Source organism: Sinocyclocheilus anshuiensis, unplaced genomic scaffold (genome assembly GCF_001515605.1).
Source record: "Sinocyclocheilus anshuiensis isolate Anshui unplaced genomic scaffold, SAMN03320099.WGS_v1.1 scaffold405, whole genome shotgun sequence".
In the NCBI taxonomy this organism is placed as follows: domain Eukaryota; kingdom Metazoa; phylum Chordata; class Actinopteri; order Cypriniformes; family Cyprinidae; genus Sinocyclocheilus; species Sinocyclocheilus anshuiensis.
In genome coordinates, this window is record NW_015539855.1 from 8,296 (window position 1) to 22,538 (window position 14,243).

The following is a 14,243-nucleotide window of genomic DNA, read 5'->3' on the forward strand; positions in this document are numbered from 1 at the left end:
CATCCAGCCAGATCCTGCTCAAGTCGCCGAGTATTGTCTGCGTTTATTGCTCTCCAAGTGATGGCACTTTACGGAGCCATTTCCCTGTCTTAGTTTCTAGTTCCTAGTCTCAGTTCCTAGTTCTAGTTCTAGTCTTAGTCTAGTCTCGTTTTGTTTCCTGATTTCCTGGTTTCTGATTCTTGGCTTCGTTTCTTGGATTTACCTTTTGCCTTGCTGTTTCGGACTGTGTTTGCCCCTCGCCTGGACTATTGCTCATGTTTACGGATTACCTCTTTTGTCAAGCCCTCTGGATTACGTTCGCTGTCGTCTGACTCAAGCCTGTTTTGGATTGCTTTTCTGTCTTGCCTGTGCCATACCTGTTTGCTGTTGTTCGACCCTGCCTGTGTTTTTTGACCATGTTTATTAATAAAAGCTTGCATATGGATCCGCACGCCTCTCGTCGGTTCCGTAACACTTAGACAGTGTGTGGGTCAGCATCTAATTTAAAGGTATTGAGGCTCACTGTCTGGTAGATGATTTATCAAGATATTTTCTGAAGAAAAGTGCAGTGTTTGACCAGGGATATAATTTATGTCAGCCCCTCGCCTGGACTATTGCTCACGTTTACGGGTTACCTCTCTTGTCAAATCCTCTGGATTATGTTCGCTGTCGTCTGACTCAAGCCCGTTTTGTATTGCTCTTTTGTCTTGCCTGTGCCATACCTGTTTGCTGTTGTTCGACCCTGCCTGTGTTTTTTGACCATGTTTATTAATAAAAGCTTGCATATGGATCCGCACGCCTCTCGTCGGTTCCGTAACACTTAGACAGTGTGTGGGTCAGCATCTAATTTAAAGGTATTGAGGCTCACTGTCTGGTAGATGATTTATCAAGATATTTTCTGAAGAAAAGTGCAGTGTTTGACCAGGGATATAATTTATGTCAAATCATGTGATCTGGCACGCAGTGGTGTAATGTAATGAAGTAATAATACTTCGTTACAGTAGCTACTTAAGTATTTTTTGGGAGTATCTGTACTTTTACTTGAGTTTTTATATTTCAGCCAACTTTTACTTTTACTCCACCACATTTCCTAATTAAAATGTATACTTTTACTCCGATACATTTCCCCGAAGCATATTCGTTACTTACTACAAAATAGTCAGAAGTCAGAAAAACACGGACTGCAGGAAAGCAGGTTTGACGAATCAGTGGTCTGGCGTTTGCAAGTTAGACTCCTAAAAACACCTTTGCTCATGTGCAAACAAGTGCGCGCACAACCGCAAATGATTAATTTTCCACTCAAGTCGAGTCTGGGGTGTGCATATGCATATGATAATATGGTAAGTGTCTGACATTATCAATTATATCACCAACTCAAACAAACAGAGACAGAGCATGCACGTGATTAATTAGTCTAATTTATTTAAACTCAAAATTTAAGGCATTCTAAATTGTAGGCGGCAAAAATGCTTCTGTATACTTTTTATACTTGTATAAATTAATGTAGTTAACAATCTATATTACACAAAGAGTACCGTTTTTTTCTGCAGACATCAGTATGATAACTAATTTTTATACAAGTTCAGTAAAGTTAGCAATAAGTGACTTACATTTTAGGCATAATATTGCTTTGTTTCTGCTCAATTTTGCCAAAGAAAATAGTTCCAAACAAAGATCACAGCACTTTATTGTGTCTCTGAGCAATGGACGGTGTTTACTTGTTGAATGAATCAGCTTTTTGAACGAATCGGTTGAATAAATAATTCAGTGATTCACTCATTAACAGAGTTAAATGCTTTCTTCCTGAACGAATTAGACGTTTGAACGAATCGGTTGAATCTCAATGACTCACTCATTCACAGTCACTTGCTGGCAGTTTTAATTTCACATTTCGACAATTTTTTTCATATTTTAAATCATTTCAAATATCAGTATTCAATGTTTTATGTTAAAATTATTATAACAGTATAACTTTTACTTAAGTATGGCTTTCAGGTACTTTATACACCACTGCTGGCACATTATCAGAGTCTACAGATGTTCAATGCTAAAAGCAACACAAAATCACTCCTGTGCTGGACTACCCCCTGGTGGAAATGACTGAGAGAGACAGAAAGAGGAAATGAGTATGTGCACAAACAGAATACATCACTTCAAGCTTTGGCCACCAAAACGTTCAGCCTTTTCTGACTGAGGTTATATCTTTTGTCTTTTCTAATTCACTTTAAAAACAGCCAAAATCTAACAGAATTCTATTGAAAACTTTAAACTATGACCACTAAAATCAGCACAGTACTTCAGGATGTCAGTCTCAAAGGCCTATTTTTAAAAGTTGTCGAAGCTTGTTTTGATGAATGTTCCTGTTTATTTTTTTGTTTTAAATTATTATCTTACTACATTATCAAACAGTATGGGTGAATGGTCCAGCACACTAAAAAGTGCTAAAAATTGCTGATGACACTGATCAAATGGATTTGACAGTTTTGGAATTTAAAAAAGCAAACCTTTGGCCTCACATGCAAATTTGCAGGGGCTTAATTATCCAATATCAGACCGTTTTCTTCTGCCAAGAGATGATGTTGAGTAAATGGAACCATAAAGAGATTTTGCAGCCTGATGCAACATGGCCAACCTTGATGTTTAAATTGTGTATTTTTTCAGAGAAAACCTTCTTCTGTAATCTTTATAATGGGTTGAAGTTTTTGCAGATAAGCAATTTGTGATGATGCATTAGAATAATTGGTCTTCTGTACGTAAATCACACAGCTTAGAGAGCTGGCCAACACAGAGAGCTGGCTGACTACAAGTCTAACCCTCCTATTTGTCTTACTAAAAAAAAAAAAACAGTCATGTGCGTTTCACAAATCTAATGATGCATTCATCTAATATAGCAGTGAAAATCTAGATAATGACCCGATTAAGGAGTATGACAGTAAAATGCACTCTGGGTAATGATTAATTTCCACTGCCAGAGTCAATAAAGCCATTAACGTCACTGATGAGCCAGTTCATTTATCAGCTTCTGTTAAATATCATCATTCCATCAAACAAACATTACTTAATATATGAACAGATATCAAGTAAGCTTGCGTAAGTACCTCCTGCGTCATTAACACAGCTTGAGAGCACTGATGAATCAAAACTTGGTTTCAGCATGCACTTCCCAGAAATATTTTGCTTAAATGGACACCTTTGATTTTGCATGAATGCTGAGAAAAACTTCAGCAGCATGTTTGGAATTCCGAGCCAGTATCGAGTGCTTATCTTGAGAGGAATGCTGACTCACTGCTTCCTGTTTCAGCTGCAGACTGGCAGGCAGGAAACCACAGGAGCAGCTCTTGGGTGTTGGTTGCATTCTCACTCAGTTATCTACAAACATATAAAGCCCCAGGGGTGAGTTTAAGGCAGGGAGTGGAGCTGTATGAATGCTGGGCACTTCTCATATTCATCTGAGCCACCAGAACCAGAACTTTACACTGAGAAATGGGAGAGACGTGCCTCAAAGCATTTTAAATTAAGAGGGTGCCATTTAAAATATCATCTTACAATTACACCTTCTATTAAGCAAACATTTTAAAAGACATGTAAAAAGTGCAAAAATGAAATTACTTTTTTTGCCTTAAGGATTAACACATTGTACATTGATCATACTGATGCTATACACTACTGTTAAATTGTTTGGGGGATGTAAGATTTTATTTTTTTTTTTAATTCAGCAAGCATGCATTAAATTAATCAAAAGTGACAGTAAATACATTTTTGATGTTACAAAAATTTTTTTTTTAAATAAATGCTGTACTTTTGAACTTTCTATTCATCAAAGAATTCTAAAAAAAAAAATTATATCACGTTTTCCACAAAAGTTTTAAGCCGAACAACTGTTTTGATAGTAAGAAATGCCACTTGAGCAGCATATTAGAATGATTTCCGAAGGATCATGTGACTGTGAAAAATGCTATGCTAAAATGCTAAAAAGAACATTATTTGGTGTAATGAAATGTGTTTATGTGGTTTAAGGTTCAAAAAACACATTATTTTCCTTTTAGGAGGGTGTGGCTGACTCTTAACTTTTATAAAGAATATCTCTTTGGATTTGAGACTTTAGTCTTTGCAACTTTACAGATCTTCTTTATGCACCAAGAGCTTGTAACACTCCAAAGAGAAAGGAAAAATTGAAATCGCATCATATGACCCCTTTAAAACGTAATTTTAACTTAATGGGAATGTTTGTCCATCCTTTCATTCCATATGTTTTTGTACATCCCCTTTAAAATAAACTATATAATCTGAATAAATTACATTTGAAAATATATTGAAATAGTTATAGTAATAGTAATACTGCTTCATGATATTACTGTTTTTAATGTATATTTGATCAAATAAATGCAGCCTTGGTGAGGACAGAATAGTTTTTTCAAAAACATTAAAAAATCTTACCAACCACAAACTTTTAAATAGTAGTGTATAATCACATACTCCTTTACTGTGTTACATTCTCACTCTTTAATCTATCCCTGATGAACGGAACATTCACAGTCCGATATCTCAGGAGGAAGTCTAACTAATGACTGTTCATTTGATGGTTTCCTGCATGAAACTTCACTGATCATGTAGTCAGTACATTTAAAACACATTCAAATCATTTCAGAGTTCAAATGAGTCATTGGTAATGTGCAGAAATAATGTTTAATATCTGTGCATGGTTTTATTGAAATTTCCGACTAAGATATAAGAGGATCTTGTTTACTCGCTGATAAAAACCAATGTCATAGCTCTGAATTTTCCAAAAGCTTTATCAGAGAGTTGAAGCGTGTAATTTCTGTGAATAAAATAATCAAATTTAACTGCATAAATAATGACTGGTAAAACACTCCCCCAGTCTTCCAAGTGGTTGGATAAACTGATAGCTCCGCCCCAATCTCATACCATTGGTTAGGCCAACGATGTTGTACTGGGCTGGTCAAATGCTCAAACAAACAGAGCAATGTTCTGACAGCAGCCCAGAGCCACAGTCTTTCAGGGGGATGCAAACAAACGTCATCATTACAGTTGTCTGCATACTTACAGCTGTGATAGAAGAAAGTAACTTATCGAAAAAAGTGCACACTCACCTTTAAAGAATTATGAAATACCTTAAGAAGCCCACGAGATACAACAAATCTAAGAAAAAAAAACTGGAAAAAAAAACTTGACAAAACTGGCATACAGTAAATGTAAAAAAAAAATACTGATATACAAGGATGCATTATTGTTGCTTTAGTATATTCCCCATAATCCATATTTTGGTCCGGAGTTTAGTCCATCCTATCATTCCATATGTTTTTGTGCATCTTGGGCATCCTGAAAAGGTTCAGTTCGTCTATTGGTTCTGCATTGAGGTTATGGGTGCATCTCGTACTGGCCCTCAGTAGCAATGAAAAAGTCATTGAGTATGTCCTGTAGGTGGTCAAAGGTGGGCCTGTCCTCTGGCCTATCCTTCCAGCACTTCAGCATGATGTCATAAAGCTCTTCTGGACATCCATCTGGAGACGGCATCCTGTAGTAACTGTCAAGGTTACGGATCACCTCTGGATTCGTCATGCCTGAAATTGTGAGGAAAGCCCAGCCAGGTTATTAAAGATCTACCCATCTATTCTACACTGTTCTGAATGGAAAACGAAACCCAAGAGAGAAAAGCCCATTACCTGGATACGGTACTCTGCCGTATGTGACAATCTCTGTCAAAAGAACTCCAAAGGACCACACGTCTGACTTGATGGTGAAAGTACCAAAGTTGATGGCCTCAGGGGCCGTCCATTTAATAGGGAACTTTGCACCTGATCGGTAAAAAAGATGCGATGACAGGCGATAAATGGGGTTTTTGTAAAGGTGGTGCGCAAGCATGGAAAATTTGTATTTTGCAAAAGTTTATTAATGATCCAAAAATACTATAAATAAAGCCTAAAGTAAAGAAGAATCTGCCTTTATGTGGTAAAAACAGACAACACTGAAATTTCATCACGGAAAGAAGCTGTTTTTGAATATCAGTAACTCCCAACACCAACCTTAAAGGTCAGATATGTCAGATCATCACATTAGAAATCAAATGTCAGCACTGACTGGTGCCAATGAATCTGTGGCAATGGAAAAAACACTGCACTGTAGGAATAAATTAGTGTACTCACCTTCTTGTGCAGTGTATTCAGATTCTATGATCCTGGCAAGGCCAAAGTCTGCTATTTTACAGTGCAGGGTCTCAGAGACTAGAATATTAGCGGCACGCACATCTCTGTGGATGTAGTTTTTTCTCTCTATGAAAGCCATTCCCTCTGCAATCTGTTACATAGAGAGAAATTAAACTGAATATAATATGGGCTATATGTGGAATACTTGGTAATTTTTAAAATGCAGTTTCTCAAATACTTTGTTCAAAAAAATTTAACTATAAATTTTGGTTGTCATTGATATTATTAAAAATCGCTCCAAGAAATATTCAGTTACCCAATACCCTGTTCTTTTCATAAAAGCTGATATGGCTTAAAACAACCAAATAAATATACAAAATGATTTATGATTTTTTTTATGATGAACTGAAAAAAAGTTAGCAGCAACATAGTGGGCTCTAACAGGAAGTTTCACAGAGAGCAAGATCACAGTCGTGCATGTTTGGGGCTTCAGGTCGATGGAAAAATGTACGTAATATCCTGCCAGAATATATTCATCTAAATTTGTGGTGGTTGCTAGAAGTGTTCAGATCTAAAAATGTTCAGACCATGAGCTTACAAGACCAAAGACCATTTCCTCTACATATCCCTGACAGTATCTGATGCAAAACAATTCTAAAAATAGTTACAGAAGTTGAAACTGATGTACAGGGGGGTGCATGAATTAACTCTAATTAATGTGCAGGTTTCCATGCAGTGCATTTAAATTTATCATGTTCCATAAAGATTCAAATCTGCCATGCCAGAGAAATAATTAATTGCTACTAAGAAGACAATCAAGTGAAATCATAATAAATTTAATTATTCTTACTTGAGCAGCCATATCAATCAGCTTGGGAAGTTTTAATTTATGGCCATCATCCGTCTTCAGAAAGTCTAACAAGCTTCCTTGAATAGGAAAAGAACAATTGTATAGTTTAGACAGTTATGTCATAATTTGAATAACAAATGATTTAGGACTCTAATAATGTTGTGGTAATACCAACCATTAGCCATGTATTCTGTGACAATATATATGGGTTCTTGGGTGACTACAGCGTGCAGTTTGACCAGTCTCTCATGCTGGAGCTGCTTCATCAGATTAGCCTCCTGTAGGAATGCCTCTGGCTCCATGGTGCCTTCCTTCAAAGTCTTGATGGCAACTTTCTGGGAGTTTTTGTAGTACCCTACAAACAAGAGCCACAGGCACATGCAGGTTCATCAAATAAACTTGTAAAGAAAATCTCATTGATCTATGGCAGCTCAATGAATACAATTGTTAGGACACATATAATTTTAGCCTCATGGTTAGATTGTTAAGAAAGGGCCTAGAATCAGTTATTTATTATCAGGTGTGCTGTAAAAATCAAGTTTTAATCAGTCCTTTTGCCTAGTTTAAAGTAAAAATATGTAAACATATTTTAAAACAGGATATATTTACTGTCTGTTCTTGCTTTAAGCATATACCTTACTAAATATAGTTATATAAAACAAATAAAATCATTAAAAAAAATGAAAATAAAACTATAATACTGTATAAAAAACAACAACAAATAATAATATGAAAACAAATATTATGCCATTCTGCTTCTCAAGTAAATGTGTATGTATGTTAAAAGAATTAAAGAAAGATTTAAAGAAAAATACAAGTTGCAAAGATCTGCAAGAGCGCATACTGTACAGTAGGGGAATATGGATCAGAGGTTTTTTCAACTTCCGATTAATGTTGACCCTGGTGGCCAAAGTCAAAACCTCTTTGACGTTCAATTAAATTATCATTCATGTGGCTAAAATGTGACAATATCACACAAAACCACACGAAACACTGACACACGCCCTTGAACAAACAACTTCAGGGCCAGTATAATAAGAAATTTACTCTGAAGTGAGATGAATACAAAGACATATTGATTTTCGGTCCCATTCTCGCCATTACCAAACAATTAACTATGACTTTTGCCTCAATAAACTCCTAATTTGCTGCTTATTAATAGTTAGTAATGTAGTTGTTAAGTTTAGGTATTGGTTAGGATTAAGGATGTAGAATATGGTCATGCAGAATATGTGCTTTATAAGTACTAATAAACAGCCAATATGTGTATAATGTGCATGCTAATAAGCAACTAGTTGATAGTGAGAATTGGTCACTATACTAAAGTGTTACCTAATTTTCATATTAATTAAATCTCTGATTAAATTTAGTGTCAGATTAAAATGTTTTAATTAAATTTTGAAAAATAATTGTATGTATGTTACATCAAGGCAACACTGCTACAATGAAAAGAAATTCAATCGAAAGATTTTATAGTAGTACTATAGTATTCAGATCTCAAAAATGAAAATCTGTTAGTTTAATTCAATTTTATTAGTGTTTATAAACGGTACTACTGTATCTGTATATCTACTGTAGGTTTTGTAGCTTTTAAATCAAGATAATGAATCTGACTACATATTACACAAAATTAAGAACACTCTCTAATAAACTTAACTCATATTGTTTAGAGCAAAAATATGTGTTGACTAACCATTGTGCCAGAAAAGGAAGAATAAAGATTTGTTACCCAAAGGCAACATTGCGCAATTGAACTTTCTTCCGCTTCTTACCCATCCACACTTCTCCAAACTGGCCGGCACCAAGTTTTTTCACCATTTTCAGAGTCTCTCTGGGAATCTCCCACTCATCTTGAGCCCAGGGTCTCTGAGGGGTAGCAGTTTTACAAGGGCTTCCTAGCCTCTGGCATAAACCATCCGCTGTCCCTTTATGTACAATAAAGGAGTTTGGGAAAACAGAATGTTGAGTGGAGATTATGTCACAAATTTAGGAGCAATTTCTAATTAAACAAGACTAGCATCTACCAATCTGTATGAAATGAAACCATGTTTACTGGTTTTGATTCTGTCTGGAGAAAAGCACTAGATGTGCCCAAACCAAAATGTAGAAAAAGGTTTTTGTTACTTGTAAACAGTTCTATAAAAAGACACAACACACCAAAATGGGCCAAGAGTGCGGAATACGAACTGAGACTGAAGCTGACCTATTTATCTGGTGGTTTAAAGCAACTGTTTTCACAGCTACGACCACAGAAAGTATACAGTGGAAGAAACAGAAAAGGACCTTGATAAAGCAACAGTCTTAGCTCCGAGTACTTACTGGCGTAATACTTTACTAGTTCTTGAAGAGAAGAAAAGGTTGTGGAGGGAGAGATGTAGTAACCACCGTTATCAAGAGCTCGGATCTTATAATGCTTGACTACATCACCTTGCTCTGGGGTGGAGTCTCTTACAGACAGAGAGAAAGCACCTGCAGAGGATCAGAAACAGCTGTTAAATAACATCAGTATGATCAGTATGCTCTTCTAATTTTGAGGAAGAACAGAATCACAGCAAGTTTTTGAAATAGCACACATTAAATGTCATCTGACAGGTATCACTGAAATATGTGTCCTAACAATATGAGAACCAAAACTTGTCGGCCTAGGCTCTGTAAAAAGATAGAAGTAATCAGGGAAGTATTCAATGCCTTTAAGACAACTCTTAGAATCTCTGAATCATTTTGTATGTTCAGGATTTCTCACATCAGGTTTGCTTGTCTTTGAAGAAATGGCTGACATTGCTTATAGAACCTTAAATAGTAACGTCTTTGCTAAACAATAAACAGATATTTTTAATGTATTTAGTGATTTAACAGTGCATTTTAAACACAAAGTATTTTTGTCTTATTTTCCAGAACAAATATCTAAGATACTTTAACTTGAGAAGAAAAATGGCTTAATATAACAAGTATTGTTTTCTGGAAAATGTATCAAAGTTAAGTGACTTTACAACTTAAAACAAGAAAAAATGTGGTAAGAAAAATACGTTTTTTTTCTTTACATTTTTTTTAATTCATATTTTTAATTAATAAATTAATAGGTAATAGGTTTTTTTTTTTTGCAGCGTGTATACATACACAAGCTTATTTAACATGTTTTAATGCTTCATGCATTTGGTCAAATTATACACTCAGAAACCTCAGTTACTGAAAAATTTCCAGTGAAGACTAGTTTCTGCATTTTCCATAGCTCTATAAGTAGATAAATAAAATAAAAAGGCTATTAATATCTCCACTCAAAGCAAAGCACAGATCTCAGTACATAGGTTGACATTTATTTGCTCTTTCAGCTCTCTGCATGATGTGAACTTAAAAAAGAGCAGCAGATGAGACTCTGTAAACTTTGAAAAAAATTCTGATATGCACACTTTATCAGCGAAAGATTTGATCAAAATCAAATAAAAGTAACAAAGTTTTGAGGCTGTGGACCCAGTGCTCCTTTCATTTAGTTTGACTGGTCTGAGATAAAAAAAAAACCTTGACAACTGAAAATATTGTGATGGTGTATTATACTGACTACTTGAAGTCATTTCTTTAGTATTTCTTTCTCTTTATGGTCTAAACTGAACTAATGCTATACTGTATACATTTCTTGCCGTGGCTAGATAATGTAGTGATACACAGTACTGTAGCAATGGAACTATTTGAAATGTTGTGCACTTTTGTGCTTTTGGGCCTCAAGAAGTGAACTGCTTGAGCAGCCATTCAGTGATCACATGAAAACAAAGGGAATGAATTTTACTGGCATCTGACCTTTGGTTGTTTCACTTTCTCTCACAAGAAATGCACCAGGTTTGTTTCCTGGTGCCAGCAGAAGACGCTCTGTGTCTCTGCGACTCATGTCCTTGAAAAGCCATCTGGAACAGAAAACAGTGCCTTTATAATATCAATCTTTTACAAAGATTAAGTTTACAAATTATAAATCAGTTAGGTCCGAGTGACATTCCAAGAGTATTGATGTTATTAAGCATAACAGCAGTGGAACATTCGGTGCCTTCGGCCGAAATACGGCAGTGCTGATATTCAGAACAACCAACAACACTCTTGCCCATGCGCTATTGCTGAAACATATCCATATATTGGTAATATTTGTTACTACACTACCTCTCCACCTCCATTGTGTGTGCTCTTGCCACGTATGTAGACGGAATATATCCCTCATAACCAGTGATCAAGGACTTCGCCAACCACCATTCACCAGTCCTGAGAAAAACATGGGACAAGTTAGTCGCTGTAATCATTTGGCTCTTTCATCTTTTTTAATGTGTTATTTGTGTGTGATTTTAGTTGACATTCACATGTAGCTAATTTAAACAATACATAATATAAAGATGATTCACCTGGAATAACATAAGCAAAGCGGCAAAACGGATTGATATCTTTACTAGAAGTTTATTAGCCCAAAACTGTGCCTACTGTGCCATTCACACTTTATAAAGTTAACAAAGTTCTTACCAATTTATTCTTTTGATTAGCCTAATTGTAAACATTTACAGGTGGAGATCCTCTCTTAATATAAAATGCTGGAAGTCTTTGCTGTATTTTAATTTTATACTCGTACTCCCAAAAAATGTATTGGTATTGTTTACTCACTCTTTAATAATCTTGAGTCTGTCGCCTTTTTTGAATTGTAGATCACTATCACTAGCTGGCTGGAAGTCATATTGAGCAATGACAATGTCTTCATCTGAAAAGAAAGTTAAAATATGCAATTCAAATATTTGATTAACATTTCCTTCTGGTGCATGTGAACAATAACATGCCATGACAGTTTCTGGCCTTTTATTTTCTTATTTTTAATAAGAACTCAAGATCTGCACCCAGCAACATTATTAATATAATGTATTCAAAATTATTTTTGAAAGAAAAACGCTTTCCTGAATTCAAAACCGACATGCCAAAAACAAAAACATATTACCTGGATTGTTGTTCTGCTTCCTGTGATCTCTTGACAACTGTAAATAAAATATTTAATTTTCATATTCATTAATGATTTTTAAAACACTAACGTAATAGAAATGTATAAATTTGCAGTAATATAAAATGTAGTAATATTAAAAAAAAATACAATACAGCTAAACTGAAAATGGTCTTGTTTGTCACTGTGAAGCTCAGTAAAAGTGAAACGAAGTAAAAACTATTTTCTCAATAGAATTCAGCTGGTCATTAAAAAATACTAAAATCAGCAATACTTACATGAAATTTGTTAGAGTTTGATGAATTATTATGTTCATGCCCTTTAGAGTCTTTGCGATGTTTCTGGTCACTACAAGCACAACCCATCCTTAAAAAAAATGAAATGTAATCATCTTCTTAATCAGTGTTCATTAACTTATATTTTATCAAATCAAATCAATTTATTCCTTGTAATCACACCTATATTCATCGCTGTCAGTCTCCCCAGTTCTCTACGCGGAGTTCAGTAATAGTCCAGAAGAAAACCAGAAAGGTCCAGAAAGGCATCATACTGGGTGCTGAATAAAATTGTTAAAAAAAATTTAAACTCACCCACATTTACCACAGTTTGGTGGTTTACACTTTAGTCTTTAAAAAACTTCATCAGTAATGTTTCCATTAGTATAGTTAGACAATCACTGACAAATGCGTGATCTTATCACACAAACAAAAATAAAACACAAATATTAAAATAGTTATTAAAGAGTGCTTACCCTTATTAAAACAGATTCCATTGGATGAAAATATTAACTAGTGCAAAAGATAAAAAGATAAGATTTTTAGGTGTTTATCATTTTAACAGCTTGGCAAATTGAAATAAACAAAAGAAACTTATAAACAATTTTCAACTATGGTGATAATTTGCGATCATTTTTAAAATAACAATTTCCATTCAGACTGAATATAAGCATAATTACAAATCTAATTAAATATAGGCTACTACTTGAAAGTCAAAACATGAAAATATTTTTAAAGTTTTAAAAAAATGAAGTAAGAAAAACTACTAAATGTTACCACTATATGTGACCCTGGACCACAAAACCAGTCTTAAGTCGCTGGGGTATATTTGTAGCAATAGCCAAAAATACATTGTATGGGTCAAAATTATCGATTTTTCTTTTATGCCAAAAATCATTAGGATATTAAGTAAAGATCGTGTTCCATGAAGATATTTTGTAAATTTCCTACCGTAAATATATCAAAACTTAATTTTTTGAATAGTAATATGCATTGCTAAGGACTTCATTTGGACAACTTTAAAGACGATTTTCTCAATATTTAGATTTTTTTGTCCTATCCTAACAAACCATACATCAATGGAACGCTTATTTATTCAGCTTTCAGATGATGTATAAATCTCAATTTTGACAAATTGACATTTAAGATCACAGGAATGTCTACTGCAGTAAAGTCAAAATATCAATTTAAAGTAAAATAAATTTTAAAAAATTAAAACGTTTGGACTTACATTTTGTGTGTCCTTAGTCAGCACATTTAAATATATGTAATAATCCAAATTCAGGTTCTTAATTTCTGAACTAAATCAAGAGTATTTTTTCTCTTACACATATATATACGAAGACATACAGGCAGCCCATCTACCGCAGACACACTCTCAATCTGCATGTGAGGCCCGGCATATGCCCTGAGAGACCGCATTAGTTGAAAGAGATAAATAGAGATGTTTATTTAGCATACCCCTCCCTCTCTTTCCTCTGTCAGTGCTTAATTCACAAACTGTGCAAATGCCTTAGAGTAAAGCACGCATATGATGAGCATGTGATGTCAGACATTGAAACTGTAGACAACTACATATTTTAACATCCTCATTCTTAGTAATGGTTTCACTGCTAAGTTATTTTTACTCTATGCTGTCTGGCAACAAGGAAGCCTGAGAATTTCTTAGAAATACAGAAATAACCATATTTAAATGGGCTTCAAGAAACAAAACCTTCTTTTAAAATCATTTCAATGGATTTGGGAAGTTGTGTTGTTTTGCAGGCATCTCTCATAGAAATATACATAGAACAAAATTCTCAAAATCTTCCCATGTTGACTGAGAATATGAGAAGAGTGAAGCACTTAAAAGCTACATTTGTCACAGGATGTTGTTGACTAGTCCATACAGACATGTTTCCCTTTATAGGCACTGTGGTTTTCTTCAGTTAAACTTCAGTTAATCTGATCTCTACCTTTTGCATGTTCATTTACTCTGCAGCTGTAATGTTATTCAACGTTCAGAGTGTACGTGTTAT

General features: G+C 34.7%; 1 protein-coding gene and 1 long non-coding RNA gene across 2 annotated transcripts; both read right to left on the reverse strand.

Moving 5' to 3' along the window:
* Nucleotides 1-4,646: 4,646 nt before the first annotated feature.
* LOC107684814 (uncharacterized) lies at nt 4,647-5,119 on the reverse strand. Its single transcript, XR_001633892.1, has 2 exons — nt 4,741-5,119; nt 4,647-4,700 (listed from the first exon to the last, which is right to left on the reverse strand). It is a non-coding gene; the product is annotated as an uncharacterized LOC107684814 (long non-coding RNA).
* A 77-nt stretch (nt 5,120-5,196) lies between these two features.
* Nucleotides 5,197-13,508, reverse strand: LOC107684815 (tyrosine-protein kinase Blk-like). The gene is made up of 15 exons (XM_016481178.1): nt 13,457-13,508; nt 12,702-12,738; nt 12,409-12,506; nt 12,229-12,316; nt 11,951-11,987; nt 11,626-11,719; nt 11,137-11,235; nt 10,786-10,889; nt 9,313-9,462; nt 8,766-8,918; nt 7,169-7,348; nt 6,994-7,070; nt 6,144-6,294; nt 5,664-5,795; nt 5,197-5,561 (listed from the first exon to the last, which is right to left on the reverse strand). The coding sequence occupies exons 4-15, from the start codon at nt 12,313-12,315 to the stop codon at nt 5,359-5,361; spliced, it is 1,467 nt and encodes a 488-aa protein (XP_016336664.1). The 5' UTR covers nt 12,316; nt 12,409-12,506; nt 12,702-12,738; nt 13,457-13,508; the 3' UTR covers nt 5,197-5,358.
* Between the last annotated feature and the right edge of the window lie 735 nt (nt 13,509-14,243).

Excerpts from the sequence above, each read along its gene's own strand:
- LOC107684815 (XM_016481178.1), bottom strand. The coding sequence starts at position 12,315 with ATGGGTTGTGCTTGTAGTGACCAGAAACATCGCAAAGACTCTAAAGGG. Across the intron at positions 11,720-11,950 it reads GAAGCAGAACAACAATCCAG|ATGAAGACATTGTCATTGCT; the intron begins GTAATATGTTTT and ends CTTTCTTTTCAG. Across the intron at positions 8,919-9,312 it reads ACTAGTAAAGTATTACGCCA|GGACAGCGGATGGTTTATGC; the intron begins GTAAGTACTCGG and ends TTGTACATAAAG.